The following is a 15778-nucleotide window of genomic DNA, read 5'->3' on the forward strand; positions in this document are numbered from 1 at the left end:
GGCTGGAGTTGAGAGAGTCAATCGGCGCGGAACGAGAGATAGAAATGCAGCAGCACGGTAGGCTTAGTTGGAGAAGATGATATAATTATTAAAAATTGCAATTTTGGTCCTCTAGCTTTTCCGTGTTTTGTGTTTAGACCATTGACTTGTAATTCTTATAATACCTAGGCTTTAATACGGTGGTTACTTTTGTGCCGGAAAATTTCTAATAAATTTAAATTTAGGAACTAAAAACACCCAAATAAAGAATGAATGATGACCCAAGGAGTGAGATTAAAAGAGAGAGACATTCAAGGAACAAAGATCAAGACATGGCAGAGGCAGTGAGATTATGCATGATCAAGGCAACAGGGCAAGGATGGGAGAAAATCAATATACGGTTTGAAAACAAGAAGATGATGACCCAAATTCAAACCGGGAAAGGGAGTAATATAGAAATAGCTGCTATTATGAAGGATATCCAGAAAATGACCTTATGGTTTCGAACGTACTCTTTTGTGAGTTTGAATGAAGATACTGATAGCCTTTGCTACAATTTGAGCAAAATTGCTCTTTTGAATTTTTGTGACATGGAGTGGAACTACGCCACTTCATAGTGCTAAAAGCACTTTTGTAAAGATAGGAGCCCTTGCTCCAAAATTGTATAGTTTTGTGATGATATAAAATTTCTAATGTTTCAAAAAAAAAAAAATGAATGAATGATGAAATTGGTTTAAGAAAAAAAAGTTGACGGACTAAAATGACCATTTTTTCCAAAAAAAAAAAAAAATGTGCACCTGTAGTTACCAAATTTTTTGAAGCCTCGATTAGTCTACTAAACTATTTTGGTTTTTTTGAATATGAAGTGACGAAAATGCCCGTACAAATTTAGAGCCATGACTTCTGTTTATTTGAGGAATGTTTCCTTTAAATTTCATATCAAGAGTGAAAAAATGCATCATTTTAAATGGATAGGATTATGTGCAAAGGCGATGCATAGCTGTGCAATTTTCCTTCGTCGATAATTAATTAGTTCAAAAAAATAAGAAAAAAGAAATCAACGATGGCCGATAGGGGGAGGGGCATCCGGTAATTTGGAGACGGAGGGTACCACGTAAATCCCATAGATAGTTGCGCTAAGCTTTCCTCGTCCTGTTGAGTTTGAGCTGCTGGGTTGGGTTTCAGTTCTCCTCCTATTTCATATCTATATTTATTCCTACTAGGTACCATACAAACACGCACAAGTCCTCAGCGATAACGCTCATCGGCGGCATGGCCACCGGCGGCATCGCTCCCTCTTTTCTTTCAGGTAAACTGCTAAAGTACCCCCAAATTCAATTTTATTACGCTCCCGCTTTTCTTTCAGGTAAACTGCTAAAGTACCCCCAAATTCAATTTTATTATTATGATTATTACTATTCGTGCATTTTTATCTGTTTCCATTTCTTCTTACGAGCCGGTGCTGATTTCGTGGATTTGATACTGCCTTAATAAAACTTTGCCGAGCGCGAATTTTGCAGTTGATAATAGCATCATTACTATTGAGACACACACTCCTCCGCATGGCAGTTGATTATATTTTCCTGTTTCCGCAGCCATACAATTTCTAGGGTTTCCACAATGTTTTGATTTCGTCGTCATATTTCTAGTTTTCTGCCAGAAGCTCTTATTTTGTTTGTTTTCTTTTTTTCCCCCAAGGCATAGTTTGGGAGTTTAGGCTAGAAAAGCAAAAGGCATCATTTTCTTTCCATATTGTTTGGGAGTTTTGGAAAGGAAAGAAAAGAAACTAATTTCTTTAGTTTGGGAATTGAAGAGAAATATAGACAAAAGGTTTTAAAACAAGTGTTTTACAAATTTGCAAACAATTTGGAACTTCTGATCCGCCCCTTTGAAGTCTCTAAGCATGTAGCCGACTTGTCCCTTTTTTGTTCGCTTTTTGTTTGAAGAAAAATATGCATCAATCCTTACCTCCATTTGACAGATTAGCCATTCACATTATGCAATAAGCGGAACCAAAACCCCATACCATGCAAGATTGCAACTTTGCAATAGCATCAGATATTAGGGGAAAAAAACTCAGGACTCAAAATAGAGCTGGTTTGATCTTGTTTCATACTACAAAAACTTGTCTCATTTACAGTCTTGATTCTGCTGCAGGTGGAAACCATCTCAAGGGCTACCAACTTTGGTCCCCAAACTCCTCTTCCTTGGTCAAGACACCAACTCTGACAGTCCAAAAGAACTTAAGCCGTCGGAGACTTCCTCGCAATTGGACTGTTCATGCAACCTACAAGTATGCTCATTCTTGTCTCCACAACTAAATATGGTTCCATTATCTACTACCGCATCTTTTACTGGCTACCAGGACAACTCTCCCTCTCTCTCTCTCTCTCTCTCTCTGATATTTTGCTTTTTAGTTGATGCACCAAAATGTCCTTTGGAACTAGATAAATACTATAAAATCCAAAACTTGTTCTTGTATTATTTGGTAAACATAACACTGAATTTGGCAGTCTTTCAGTGTGAGACCGGTAGGACAGTCTTCAATTCTCCACCCAATGTTTGAAAGTTAAGTTTGTCATTGTTTTGTATATGTAAGGATGGTTTGGGCTTCTCTTATTTGCGTTACCAGAAGTTTGTCTTGACAATGCTTTTGAATTCACCATGCTAGTTCGACAGCCTTAGCAAACAAGTGCATGAATGAGTGACCTTCTCATTACATGTGTGCTGAGTCATAAATGCATACCACCTGTATTCTTGTATTGTCTAGGTATGAATATTGGCATTAGTCTAGCACAGTGGTCTTTAAGCTCTTGTATGAATAATCTGGTGCAACTTTAAGCATGTTCTGCTACAGCTCAGAGACTTTGTTATATCTGTCATTCAGTGGTTCTATAACAGATTTTTCAGATGAGAAGCTCTTCAATTTCTTTGCTGTTGAGCTTAACATTGTGTATTCTACCAGATACAAGCTCTCTAATTTTTTCTTAGAGGCTTTTAAGCACTTTTGCAATGTTCTCCGGTTTGTCTTACTTTTATATGTGTCCTGTGAACGGAAATGTTGTTATGCACCAGCTGTGTGTGCATTTCCACTTTCGATGCATTCTCATTTATCATTTTCCAAAATTTTATAGCTCTTCCTCTTGGCCTCGTAATATTAGTTCTACACATTCTCACATGTCAAACATTCAGCTCAGCACAACTTTAAGTTTAAAATGGGATTCTGTCTCTAGTACAGATAGTGGGATAATGTGGAAAACTGAGAAGCTATGAAACATCTATCTTTGTCTCTTGCCAAGATGCATTTAGTTAATTAGTCCTTGGATGACTAAATTCTTCCAAACAGAGCTTTATTTTAACTACTGTCTTTATATCCACATTGCATTTCCTGTAGTTGTCTGCTGGGTTTTGCTTTTCCCAACATCACTCTTTACCCGTGGCCATAATCTCCTTTTGATTGCAAAGTGCAGTGATCATAGGGGTGGAGGTGGTGGTGATTTTGTGGCTGGTTTCCTTTTAGGAGGTGCAATTTTTGGGACACTTGCATATGTTTTTGCTCCCCAGGTGAGATAAATTTTCTTTTTCCTTTAAGACAACTCATTTCTGTATCGTCCACAAAAGTTATTGAGGTCTTATACTTTTGATAATTAAGTTTGCTTGGTAACTCTTTGGTCAACAATTGGAAGATTGTATTGTCCTTGAATTAAATACTCTGCTACATATTACAATTCTGATACTAGTTGGGACAATTTTTATTAATTGAGATTATCTGCCCGTCCTTGCCTTGCCTATTGGTAAGAGGTTGGTGGTTTGTGGATAGGAGGACAATCCTTGGTAGATATAGAACTGAAATAGTATGTAGCCGGTAACTTTCTAGCTTCAGAGTTGATAGGAGATGCTAGTAATCATTCATTTGCTTTTCCAAATCTATAAACTGTGTGGAATTTTGGCTGCAAGATTGAAGAAGCTGCTTGATCAGATTAAAGATAAGAGAAGAACAATCCATGGAAGGGAAAAACGAAAAGCTGATGAGAAAATTGACATGAGCATATTTAGTGATACAGGAATGGTTATGCTTTGGCTTGTTGATTTACCATTAATATACCCAAATCTCTTGATTCATTGCAAAAGAATTTTACAACTACTAATAGTGATTATATTCCTTAGGTCGCATTTTGCATCTTCAACTGTTAGCTTTTCATGATCAAATGGAACTTGATAAGGAGGGAAAAAATGTATTTTTTTAAGTAATGTTTCACAAATTTCTAGATACAAAGCAGGTCTAAAGCATCCTAGGGATTAACTTGGGATTATAAGTGATGTCTGGCATTGTTTTTCAAACCTCTTCATGCTAAGACATACATGTCAAGGTAAAGCAGGAAAAGGAAATGCTAGAGAAGTTCAAAATATCCAATGAATGCTTTGTTAGTGATTGAAATTTTAGTACTTTTCTACTTGGTATTAATGGTCATTGCAACTTCAAAATTTCTTTTGTGTTGGTATAATATCCAAAAAACAAAACAATCCTCCATTTCCTATTTGTTTAGTTTCTCTACTGTCTTTGCCTATCATGTAGATGCATTTAACTATCTTGCATTGAGATGTTATTAATGGTAGGCAGGTTACGATTTCTCCTAGCTTCATCATTACCAGCTCTTGGAGCTCATGCTTGAACATCTAGAACAAAGAACTTTGCTGCTTAGCTAGCTCTGTCTATTTGAAAGTTAGAAGGTGCTTGAACCTTGTATGTAACCTTGTTCAAAGTTCTAGCGGCATTTCTATGGAGTGGTCAACCAATCACCTTGTGGGGTGGTTCTCCTTCTATCTGTTTGTGTCTGCGAGTTTGGCCGTGCCACACTGCTTTTCGCTTCTGCTTTTAGTCATTTTGTCCCCCTTTATCCATATGATCAGATAAGAAGATCGCTTTTGAATGAAGACGAGTACGGTTTCCGTAGGGCAAAGCGACCAATTTACTATGACGAAGGTTTAGAGGTACTTACTAGTAGCACCCTCCTGCTTATTGCCTTGCAATAGATTGAGGATTGAATTCTCACTATGCAACCCTAATTCTATCCTCTGATCCTCCCCTTCCATCGGTGTATTCTTTTTCTTGAGATGCAGAAAACGAGGCAGACATTAAATGAAAAGATAAGTCAACTTAATTCTGCTATTGACAATGTCTCTTCTCGGCTGAGAGGTGGCAATAGCATGCCTCCGGTGCCAATTGAGGCTGATCCTGAAGAAGCGACAATGTAAGGGCTGCCTTTGTTGTGTGATGAAGTGGTTTCCGTATCCAGTTCAACTTGTTTCTGAAACTATTGGACTCTTCCTATTTACTGATTTCTAGAAGTATTACTCTGTGCGCTTGAGGAGCCTATTTTCATTGCTCACTTTGTTTTTCACCCAAGATCCTTTCTCTGTTTGAGATTTCTTTCATCCGTTCCATAACAAGGAAATGGCTGGTACGCAGTAGAGTTATTAGTTGGTATTGGCTGCTGGTAACTTCTTAATTGCTCAAACGTCTCTCAAACTTTGGGGACCCGTACATTGTGTTTCAGTATGAATATCATCATGGAAAATAATTTCAGACCGCTAGCTTATGCCTGGAAGTCTTAATTGTTTGAACAATCTTCCTAACTGACGTTCAAGACTGGATTAACAGTCACACGGATGCCCAGATGCTAGAATCACCTTGAGTACCCGTTGTAACCCTTCTTCCCGTTATGATTTTTTATAGTATGAACGATGCGATTTAGTGCTTTCCCCGTTGACAACCCAAAACCCTCCTTTAAGTTCCCCCTCTATCTTCGTCACTTCGAACTGAAAGAAGGGAAACAACAGTGAGAGCTAGAGTGTTTTGTACTATTGGTTTCTTTGTTATTTTCTAATTAGGGCATTTAGGCGCTGACTCCCCTTGGAAATCTTAAATTAGATTTTTTTTTAATAAGAAAAATATCTGGATGAAATCAACTCCAATCACTGTTATAAATCACACCATATGCTTCTCGAAACCATAATTGCATATAAGATTGTTACAAATCGTCCAACAACGCAAATGTGTTGGAAATCTAGAATTAGATATCATGAACAAAAAAAAGGAAAACAATAAATACTTGTTTGGATTGCTTGTTTCCGTCGAAAAATATTGTCGTTTTCCGTGATCACATTTCCCTATCACCTTTTTTCCTCAAATATATCAAATCGCTACAGTAATTTTTCCATGAAAAATGACGAAAAATGCAATCCAAACACAACCTAAACTTTTAACCTGCAAGCCATTATTGTCTTGATGGACCCAATGCTTTAAAATTCTACGATTCTTAAAATTCACTTAATAGCTAGTTTGGACGTTTAAGTTAGAAAAGAAAAGATGAAAAATGTTAAGTTATGAAAAAAAAGAAGAGATTTTAATATTGTTTAGAAGTTTTAGAAGAAAATAGAATGATTTTGAACATATATGTCAATAAAAATTCATTCAATAGTTTTGTTAGGATAAAATGGACAATTTTAAAAAGTTTTGTAAGCTTCCATCAGCGTTTTTGGTCGAAAAAAATTTGCACTGTAGCAACACCAGGCATCCTCAAAATCCATTTGTTTCTTTTCTTTTCCGTTTCACTTGAAAGTCCAAAAGTAAGAAAATGTACCTTTCATTTCGATTCCATTGGAATCTCAATTCCCAAACTAGCTATAAAGAGGAGTCTCTACTTCCATCGAATCTCCATTTCCCTTTCCTCTCCTTAAATTAGATTAAGTTATAGAAATTCTATCGGTCCGACCGAAAAAAAAAAAAAAAAAACAAACTAGCTATAAAGAGGAAAAGCGAAAAAAAAAAAAAAAAAAAAAAAAGCGCAGCCCCAGAACGGGCGACAAACAAAACAGAGCTGCACGCACGCAAAAGGTTGGTGGAATTACAAATCCGGATGAAGAAACATCATCCCCTCTATACCATACCCCGTCCCTCACCGTCCATAAGATAAGCCTACCTGGTGGTGGGGACGGAGACTCTACTAGAGTTATTTGGAGGCAGTAGTAGCAACATCAGCAGCAGCAATTGGATGTAAATCAGGAGGAGGAGGGGAAGGAGAAGACAGAAAAAGTTGAATTTGGTCCAAGAAAGAGAGATGCTGGGCCCTGTCTTTGCGCTTGACGTATCCTTTGGCCTCTTTCTCGGAGTAGCAGTGGTATCCCTTCTCCCCGTTCCTCTTCCAGAGCGCCTCCGCATAGGTTGAGTGTGCGTAGTAGGCCTCGGCCTCTATGGGAAGGGGGTCATGATCCTCCTCCTCCTCCTCCTGGATGAGGACGACCCTGACGGGCAGCCTCTCGTAGTGACCGCGAGTGACGCCCTCCAAGTCGTCCATGCGGGCCAATGCCCTTGGGGAGACGGAGTAGAGCTCGCCGGAGACAGGGTGGCCGCGGCCGTGAAAATTGAGCAGGAAGGGAACTCTGTAGGGCCCGCAGACGAGAGGGAGTTGGTTGGCGGTCCGGCAGAGGCCCAGGAAGGCGGCATCTCCGGAGGCCATCATGTCTTGTAAGAGGGTGTGATTGGAGAAACCGTGCTTGAGAGTTCCGTAGGTGAAAATTAGGGTGCTGCTGCCGCCGCCGCTGCAAGTAGAAGTATTATCATTATGGAGGGAGTAATGGTTGCCCATGCCCATTTCTCCCAGCCTGTCTGCTGCTCCCATTCCGACCCTCCAAATAAAATCCCTAATTCCCCTTTGGTTGGATCTGGGAAGTCGGTCGGGAGAATTGAGAGAAATATTTTTGGTTTATATTCAGCGATGATGATAGACAGACTGCCCCCCTCCTCCCTTCCACTGCTCTCTGATTTTTCCCAGGAGGACGGATGATGAAGGATGGGTGTTTTTTTTTTTTTTACTACTATATATATAGTGATTACCGTTGAAAAAAAAAAAAAAAAGAGTCTATTTTTTTGTCAGCGCCTGCTCTCTGACGTCGAGCGTGGATTGGGTTCTTCTTCTTCTTCTTCTTTACGCAATTGCAACTTTTAAGACGGACGGCTTCTTGAAAATCAAGCTTCATTTTCTCTCACGCAAGTATTCGGCATCAACTTCAGCTAATAAACTAGTGATTCTGATTACAAGTTACAGCAACGAATTTGAATGGATCTACTACAATAGGCAGCTAGAAGCTGAGAAAACCACATGGTGGTGGTGCTGCTGTTCCCCCATTTTGTCTAATCATCAAATCTATTCTTACAATGAATATGTGCCCGCCCTACTAATTAATAATATCACAAACTTGAGATCATCAGACGACCGACCTAAATCAAATGGCGGAGGAGCTCTCCCGACACAATGCAAAAGACCTGGCCAGTTTCACAGCATCTTGCACCCTAAGCCGAGTTCCTTGTTGCCCAACAACCACAGATGCCACCTTAGCGGCAAAGCCACCCATACCTTTCAAATCCGAAACTCCCCGCAGTATACCATACAATATACCTGAAGCATAAGCATCCCCCGCACCACAAGTATCCACCGGCGGCGTGCAAGGAGGAGCAGGAATATACACTGCTTCCCCTTTCACCCCGATATAAGATCCTCTTGGTCCATCCGTCACCGATACTAGAGGCACAAAGTGGCTTAGGTACCTTGTAGCCGAAACGGGGCTTTCCTTCGACGAAAAGTGACAGAAAGCTCTGGCTTCATCGCTATTCGCGAAAACGATGTCAGCATAGTTAGCCATGATGTCCCTGGGCCGCCCCCAAAAAAAAAAAAAGAAACAGCACCTCATTAGCAAACCACAAATTACTCGTTAGGAATTGGGTTTGAAAGATCAGAATATGCTGCATAGCATCGCCTAAATGCACCAGGTTCCAAGCTCTAATAGTTTAAGAACAACAAGCTGACAAAGTAGCAGATACTTGAGGAGGCCTATGTAAATTAGTACTGCTCAATGCTTCTCTACAGTTAATTAAATAGATCTTCGAGTATGAAGGGGAAGCCGTACAAAAATCTAAAGCAAATCTTCTGAAAGAGTTGTTATACGCTAAACTCCAGTGCTAAGACATATAAGAAACGAGGCGGAGGCTGGGAAGAACATATGCCATATTTACCAAAAATCATCATAGTGTCTCTCAATGCAAGAAATATCTGATGCTGTGACAGCGACTAAAGCACCAAAGCTGCGGGCAACCTCACATGCTTTTGATATGGTTTTGATTGTATCAGGAAATTCAAATAGATATCCTTCAACAATGAGCACATCTGTTTTGCAAATTGAGCTAGCCAAGGAGGAATCGTAACTAATGGTGGAAGATGTACCCTGTCACCACAAACAAAGAGAGTCTAAGTAAAAGAACATGTGCAAAATAAAAAGGGGCAGTACCCTGACAATGTGCGTAACACGAAATACAATATACATTCATTGAAAACTGCAGAATGGTTTTTGAGAGAATAAAGGCAGTGCAAATATCATTCCACCCAAAACAATAGGGTCACTCCATTTAATCAAAAGATGCATGCTGCTTTATACTCACAGCCAGAAAACAAAAATTTGCTGCAGAACCTATCTGCAAATGAATAGGGCCTAAGTTGTGGTTGACAGAGAGATAATGCCTCCAGTCATCATGTAGACAGTGAGATTATGCACAACAACATCACAGTGGAAATTAGTTATTCAAAATGTCAAACTATATTTTTTTTTTAAAAAAAAAGGGAAAGAATGCTGTTTTTACTATATATATCCATAAAACCATTTCAGCGCCGCCAACTCCAGCTGATATCGATAAGCTACATCCTTTCGTCATTATCATCATAACTACATAAAGCTAATCATCAAGTTTATCAAGTGCTTTTCCTTAAAGCAAATCCGTCACCTCATTATCTACTCTCAAGTAGGGACTACAATAGCATCTAAAACAATTTAATGTAATTTGAAATTGGTTAAACCTAAAATACAAACGTCAAAGAGTACGTAAATGAAGTTTCTAAGCATTAAACTTTCTTTGATCAGTCATAGCTGCCATGACCGTAGCACTGTTAGGATCGCAGGAAGCTGCCACCACAATTCCTCAAATACAACCATGCTAACTTTAATCGAGCACCAAAGCCTACATTCTATCTTATAACAAGGCCACCAACACAACCAAAACTTCAGTATCACCAGATATGCGAGTACCCAACACTAGAATACTGGCCTTGTTATCAATTGATTATTTTAGCTAATTATAGATTCAGATTTTCAATAATCAGTTTTTTGACGTTTTGGTTTGGTTTTGCACTTAGATTATAGATTTTTTAATAGCCAAATAAGCTAAAATCCATAATCTACCAAAGATTTTTGCTGATTCTGATTATTTTCTATAATCAGCTTATGCAAAATCTTAAGCAAAAGAACTAGGCCACTCCAAAAAGCATCAATTTTTGTGAAACACGAACTCATGGTGAGCAAAACAAAAGGAGCTCCACCACTGGTTGAACTTGATGCAAAAAACTTCTTCCCTGAAAAGGTTAAGCACCCATTAAGTACCTGATAAGCAAGCATTGTACGCTGGGCATCTGGTGTTGTGAGAACAACAACTGTTCCAGTAGTTCCCTCATTAACAGGTGCCGACAGGAAACTCACATTTGCTCGTTTCAATTTTGACCTATCCAACACAACCAGATTAGAAACAATAAGCAGTACAAAAATGTTGGTGTTGCAGAAATACATACACCACAAAGGCACCTTTTTAAGTGAAAAAATGAGAGAGAGAGAGAGAGAGAGAGAGAGAGCCCAGGGATTTCCAATGTTCTTGGAAAGATTGGTAGAAATTTTCATTTGACAGAGTTCAGCAATAATTAAAACCTGTGGATATTTAAGTATGGTGAAAACTCAACAGAAAAGGGTGAGGACAATAAAGGATGACATACCTGTAAAACCCACCAAGCGGATCACTTCCAACACTGCCTGCCATAGCTACATTTAGGGAAGGACCTCCCACAGGTAGACCACCAAGCCTGGCCAAGGCGACCAGAGTGTTGGAAAGAGAGCCACCAGCTGCAGCCTTGTAGCTGCATCCATCCATAGCCTGTAAAACTCTACCCCTTTCCTCATGATTTACAACTTTCCTTGTACCCTTTTCCAGTCCAAGTCTCTCGAGGAATTCATCATCAACCATGCCAGAAAAATCAACCTAAGAAGAAAAAGGATCACGCCACGAATTTCTCCTTTTGCGAACAAAACAAGAAAAGAAAAGGAAAGGAAAAGAGAAGGTGACGAAATTGTTTTGCTCCAGTGAAAGTGGCAAATAGTGGACGGAGGGTGCACGAAGTAGGAGAATTGGAAAAGGGTGTCATCAACTGACAACTAATCAACGAAGAAAGACATAGGGGAAGGGAATGTGTGATAATCAGAGCAACAAGTGCTGTTGGAGATGGCAGAAGATAAATAGAGCAGTAGTTCAGTAATTGAAAGCGAATTGGGGTAGTAGTACGAGTTGAAAAGTTACCATGGCCTGGCCGAGACCCAAGACGTCCCATCTGTCGGGCAAAGAAGAAGGAGAAGGAGGAGAGAGGTCATGAAGATTGTGGCGGCAGCTGCGGCGGCGGTGGCATTGAGGAATTGGAACGTGGGAGTCGTCGTCATCGTCATCATCATCATCATCTTCAGAGTCGGAATCAGTTTGGGAATGGGTGGTTGTATGACTAAAATCATCGGAACTTCCATCGTCGGAGGAGGAGGAGGAGGAGGAGAGCCTGGTGGTGGTGGGGGTAGGGTGGTGGTAGGCAAAGCCATTATTGTCAGAGTAATAAGAAGTTGAAGAGGAGGTAGACATAGAAGAAGAAGGAAGAGGAGTAATAATAGGAGGAGAGGTAGGGGTGCCGGGGAAAGGGAAAAATAGAGAAGAGGCGGAGGAAGAGCTGGGAAAGGGAAAAGAATAAGTAGGAGTAGGAGTGAGTGGAGAGCTGGAGATGGTAGAATGAAGAGGGTGAGGAAAGAGAGGGGGATTGGTGGAGGATTTGATCCTGAACAAGTGGGGAATTGGTGGAGGAGGAGACCCAGCCATGAAATTCATGATAGATAAGGGGTGTTGGCGTTGGACGATACAAACCGACGACATATCTTTTTCCACTAGAAAAAATGTTAGTTATTCACTACCACTATTTAGTTGCCAGTACATAGATTGCTTTGCTTCTGGCTAGTGGTGGAGGTTTCGAGAAGGATTGATCCTGAGATTCCGATATTTGACTGCTATACTATAGAAAGACAGACAGAGAGAGGATGGAGTGAGGGAGGGAGAACGACCACCACGTCGGAGCCAAGCCAAGGAGCTCCTCCTCCCCCCAACACTCCAAAATTACCTAGCTTCCCCTTCTCTCTCTCTCTCTCGAAGTATACAACAACGACGGAGGAGGATGGTGGTGGCCAATTATGTGTATCCTCTCTCTCTCTCTCTCTCTCTCTCTCTAGAGACTATAGATAGGATGATATTGGTGTATCTAACTCTAATCTTCAAAAGCAATATACACGACACGAGCTGGGTCCTTACCCTTCTTCCTCCTCCTAAGCCGTCCGCCCGCCGCCCCCTCCTCCTCCTTTCCTTCGCTTATAACCTCCTAAATTTTACTATTTGTTTTATGGGATAATTTCAGAAACCTCCCTGATGTTTTTGGACTATTTCATTGGCCTCCCTCCAGGTTTTAAACATTATTCTAACTTCCCCTGAGGTAATTATCTTGTAATGTTTAAATCCAATGGATAATTAAAAAATAATATTAGGAGAGAGAAGATTTTATGATTCCATCATTGCCCCTCATCTACTTCACTATTTAATTAATTTAATACCAAATCACACCTTAAAAAAACACTAAAATTTGCTTTTTATCATTAAAGATCTAATCACATGTAATATCAAAAAATAGTATATCACATTATATTTTCACTTAATACAAGATTCAAATTACTCTTTTCAATTACCGATTGTCAGACGTGATCAACAACAAATAATCAAAAATTTTGCAACCAAAATATTACAGAGAACAAACTTTAACATCATAAATATTTCTGTCAACATATCGAGTTTTGAAACCCAGACTGTTCATTGGTCCGAAAAAATGATTGGGTTAAGTGTCATTGATCAAACCACTGGGCGAACCGTTATTAACTTGTAATGTCATAAATATATCATAAATATTAGAAACTTCAACAATAATGTTAAAAACAATCACTTCGATCCTTATTGTAATCTTTTATGTATTACTTGTTTGAAATTCAATAATAACTTTTATAAGTAAAAGGTAAAAGAAATATAGAATAGCATTATTATCAACATCTTTAATTTTTTACATTTTTTATTTTCCTAAATTATATGATACGTAGTTTATAAGATATGAATAAAAATAAATATAAGGCAATGACAAACAATTGAAACGCACTGAAGAATTAACATAATTAATATACTATATGCAATAAAATGTTAAACACAAGTTAAATGAGAGAAATAGAATGAGGAGTAGAAATAAGGTAACAATTGTTAATACCTTACTAATTGGAGACAATTATGCATGGGTAATTGGTAAAGGTTGTTGCTGGAATGTCATCAAATGTGATTAGTTGAGCAAATTTAAAATTTTTTAGGGCAAAGAACTAGCCGGAGCGGTTGAACCATTGGGGGCTAACTAGTTTGCATAAAGGAGGGTGATTTTTTAATCCCTTTGGATTTAAGGCATAACCTGACCCGCTTAGCAGCCCGATCGACAGCTCAATCGGTCTGATCAAACGGTCCGAGATAGGTTTCAAAACATTGAAACGTATTAAGGTTAGTTGCTGAGATTTTTATGATATTAAAATTCACTATTTGTAGTATTTTGATTATAGAATTTTTTGAGTATTTGTTGTTAATCATATTTGACAATGAATTTGTAATTGAGAAGAACAATTTAGATCTACATTAAATAAAATATATAGAATGATATACAATTTTTGATGTCATATGTGATTTAATCCCTAATGATAAATAACAAATTCTAGTGTTTTCTTTAATGTTTGGACATGTATTAGATTAATTAAACAATTTAGTAGATGATGGGGCAATGGTGAAATCATATTATTTTTCTCTCTTAACATTACTTTTGAATTATTAATTTGATCTAAATGTTACAAGATAATAAATCTCAAGAGAAGTTAGTATAATTTTTAAAACTTAAAAGGAGACCAATGAAATAGTCAGAAATCTCAAGCGGGGTTTTTGAAATTATCCGATCACAAGTAAATCAAGTAAACAAACCATCATTTGTTTCTTTTCTACTTTTTTTTTTTGTGTGTCTTATTTATTAAGTGAAACATTAGGATGATTGGATCATGGACTTCTACTTTTATGGCCCAACCAACGGTAAAGAACAACAACAGACCCACGCCTCGGAGATTGATAGGCCGTAGAGTTTTAATTAATCGATCAACGAAAGGCAGGACTCAGATCGATCGACTGGGAAATGGATAAGAAAGCAATGGAAGGCGAAGAAGAAAAGCAAACCAAGGAGGAGGAGGAGGTAGTGGTGGATTGCAAGACTTGCAAGCGGTGCAGACACAGCTACTCTCCAAAATCCAATAACCCTAATTCATGTCGATATCATCCTTCTTTCTTCGTGTGTCGTCGTCACGACGATCAGAAAAGGTACGTCCTGTTTCTATCTTCTCTCTCATTCCTCCCTCCATTTTTTTACCGGCTTTTTTTTTTTTTTTTTTTTACTTTTACTTTCTCATTTTGCATTTCCAAAAACTACTAGTAGTAGCAAGTATGATGTATGAATTGAAATTGGGACGTCGTTTCTTATTTATGTATACTACTATCAATTCTTAGTTAGTTATTAAGTACAATGTATGGTCCAGCGGCTTAAGAATTCTGACAGGATGCACATTTATCATCAATTCTGACTTGCCGCCGGTGATTACATCAACGGTATCATTTATTTATTATGCAAAGGCTATGAGTAGCCAGTCAGGTTACTAAACTGGTTGGTGGTCATTTCACTGGCAAAGGCTGTGGGTGTCGACTCTGCATAACAAGATCTTTCCTTCCTATAGGCTATAGTGTTAAGATTGCACGACGAATGAGATTCATATATTTCCCGAGGACTGTGGTTCTCTACTGAATTTTATAGTTTTGTTTGTGGAGTTGGTTGGTCTTGAGAAAGATGCTCCCCCACCCCACTTGTGTATTTTATTGTGGGGTGCCGCACCTTGTATGTTGGTTTTCTGTGGCTTTACAAGTTTGTGTTTTGGTTGGTTGGTAACCACTGCCTTTTATCCTGTTAAGGTACTACGAGTTGGGAGCTGATGATCCTCCTTATGCTGCCAAGTTTTACGATTGCTGCGGAGCAGAAGACCCGCAAGCATCTGGATGTGTTACCAGTTTCCATATCTCGTATGATGATAACTAAAACTGGAGATGTACTAGTTAGTATGTTATTCATCATGGGTATGTACGTACATAAACAACCTTTTCATGTGAAATTGGAGACTTTTTTGCTTTCTTCCTTAAGGAACGGAACATTTGTATTGTACCTCTGCTCAACTGTGGGGAAATTGGTGTAGGATTTCTGTGAAAACCTGTCAAGCACATTAACCCCCTTGCTTTTGTATAAACTCTCTATCTATATATTGCATTTTGAAGGCCGGGGCTGCTGTCTTGTACTGCTGTATCTATGCCCTGCCCAAGAAGTACCCATTCTATGGTTGTGGCTGGTTGATTGCCATCTTTGACTAGACAGCACTAACTTTTGCATATATAATACACTACCATTCTAGCTGTAACAGGTAACAACCTTCCTCCGCTTCAAAGGAGCTTCGACTCCTTTTG

General features: G+C 38.9%; 3 protein-coding genes and 1 long non-coding RNA gene across 4 annotated transcripts; 2 read left to right on the plus strand and 2 right to left on the minus strand.

Moving 5' to 3' along the window:
- The first annotated feature begins 915 nt into the window (after positions 1-915).
- On the plus strand, positions 916-5467 carry LOC113724755 (uncharacterized). The gene is made up of 5 exons (XM_027247623.2): positions 916-1288; positions 2137-2272; positions 3450-3543; positions 4891-4971; positions 5101-5467. The coding sequence occupies exons 1-5, from the start codon at positions 1252-1254 to the stop codon at positions 5233-5235; spliced, it is 483 nt and encodes a 160-aa protein (XP_027103424.1). The 5' UTR covers positions 916-1251; the 3' UTR covers positions 5236-5467.
- Positions 5468-6861: 1394 nt separating this feature from the next.
- On the minus strand, positions 6862-7828 carry LOC113724757 (putative gamma-glutamylcyclotransferase At3g02910). The gene has a single exon (XM_027247625.2). The coding sequence runs from the start codon at positions 7659-7661 to the stop codon at positions 6993-6995; it is 669 nt and encodes a 222-aa protein (XP_027103426.1). The 5' UTR covers positions 7662-7828; the 3' UTR covers positions 6862-6992.
- Positions 7829-7998: 170 nt separating this feature from the next.
- Positions 7999-12498, minus strand: LOC113724756 (uncharacterized). The gene is made up of 5 exons (XM_027247624.2): positions 11429-12498; positions 10851-11113; positions 10468-10585; positions 9053-9261; positions 7999-8689 (listed from the first exon to the last, which is right to left on the minus strand). The coding sequence occupies exons 1-5, from the start codon at positions 12038-12040 to the stop codon at positions 8266-8268; spliced, it is 1626 nt and encodes a 541-aa protein (XP_027103425.1). The 5' UTR covers positions 12041-12498; the 3' UTR covers positions 7999-8265.
- A 1857-nt stretch (positions 12499-14355) lies between these two features.
- LOC113724759 (uncharacterized) lies at positions 14356-15595 on the plus strand. The gene is made up of 2 exons (XR_011828177.1): positions 14356-14593; positions 15236-15595. It is a non-coding gene; the product is annotated as an uncharacterized lncRNA (long non-coding RNA).
- The last annotated feature ends 183 nt before the right edge of the window (positions 15596-15778 follow it).

This window comes from Coffea arabica, chromosome 2c (genome assembly GCF_036785885.1).
Source record: "Coffea arabica cultivar ET-39 chromosome 2c, Coffea Arabica ET-39 HiFi, whole genome shotgun sequence".
NCBI classification, from domain to species: Eukaryota; Viridiplantae; Streptophyta; class Magnoliopsida; order Gentianales; family Rubiaceae; genus Coffea; species Coffea arabica.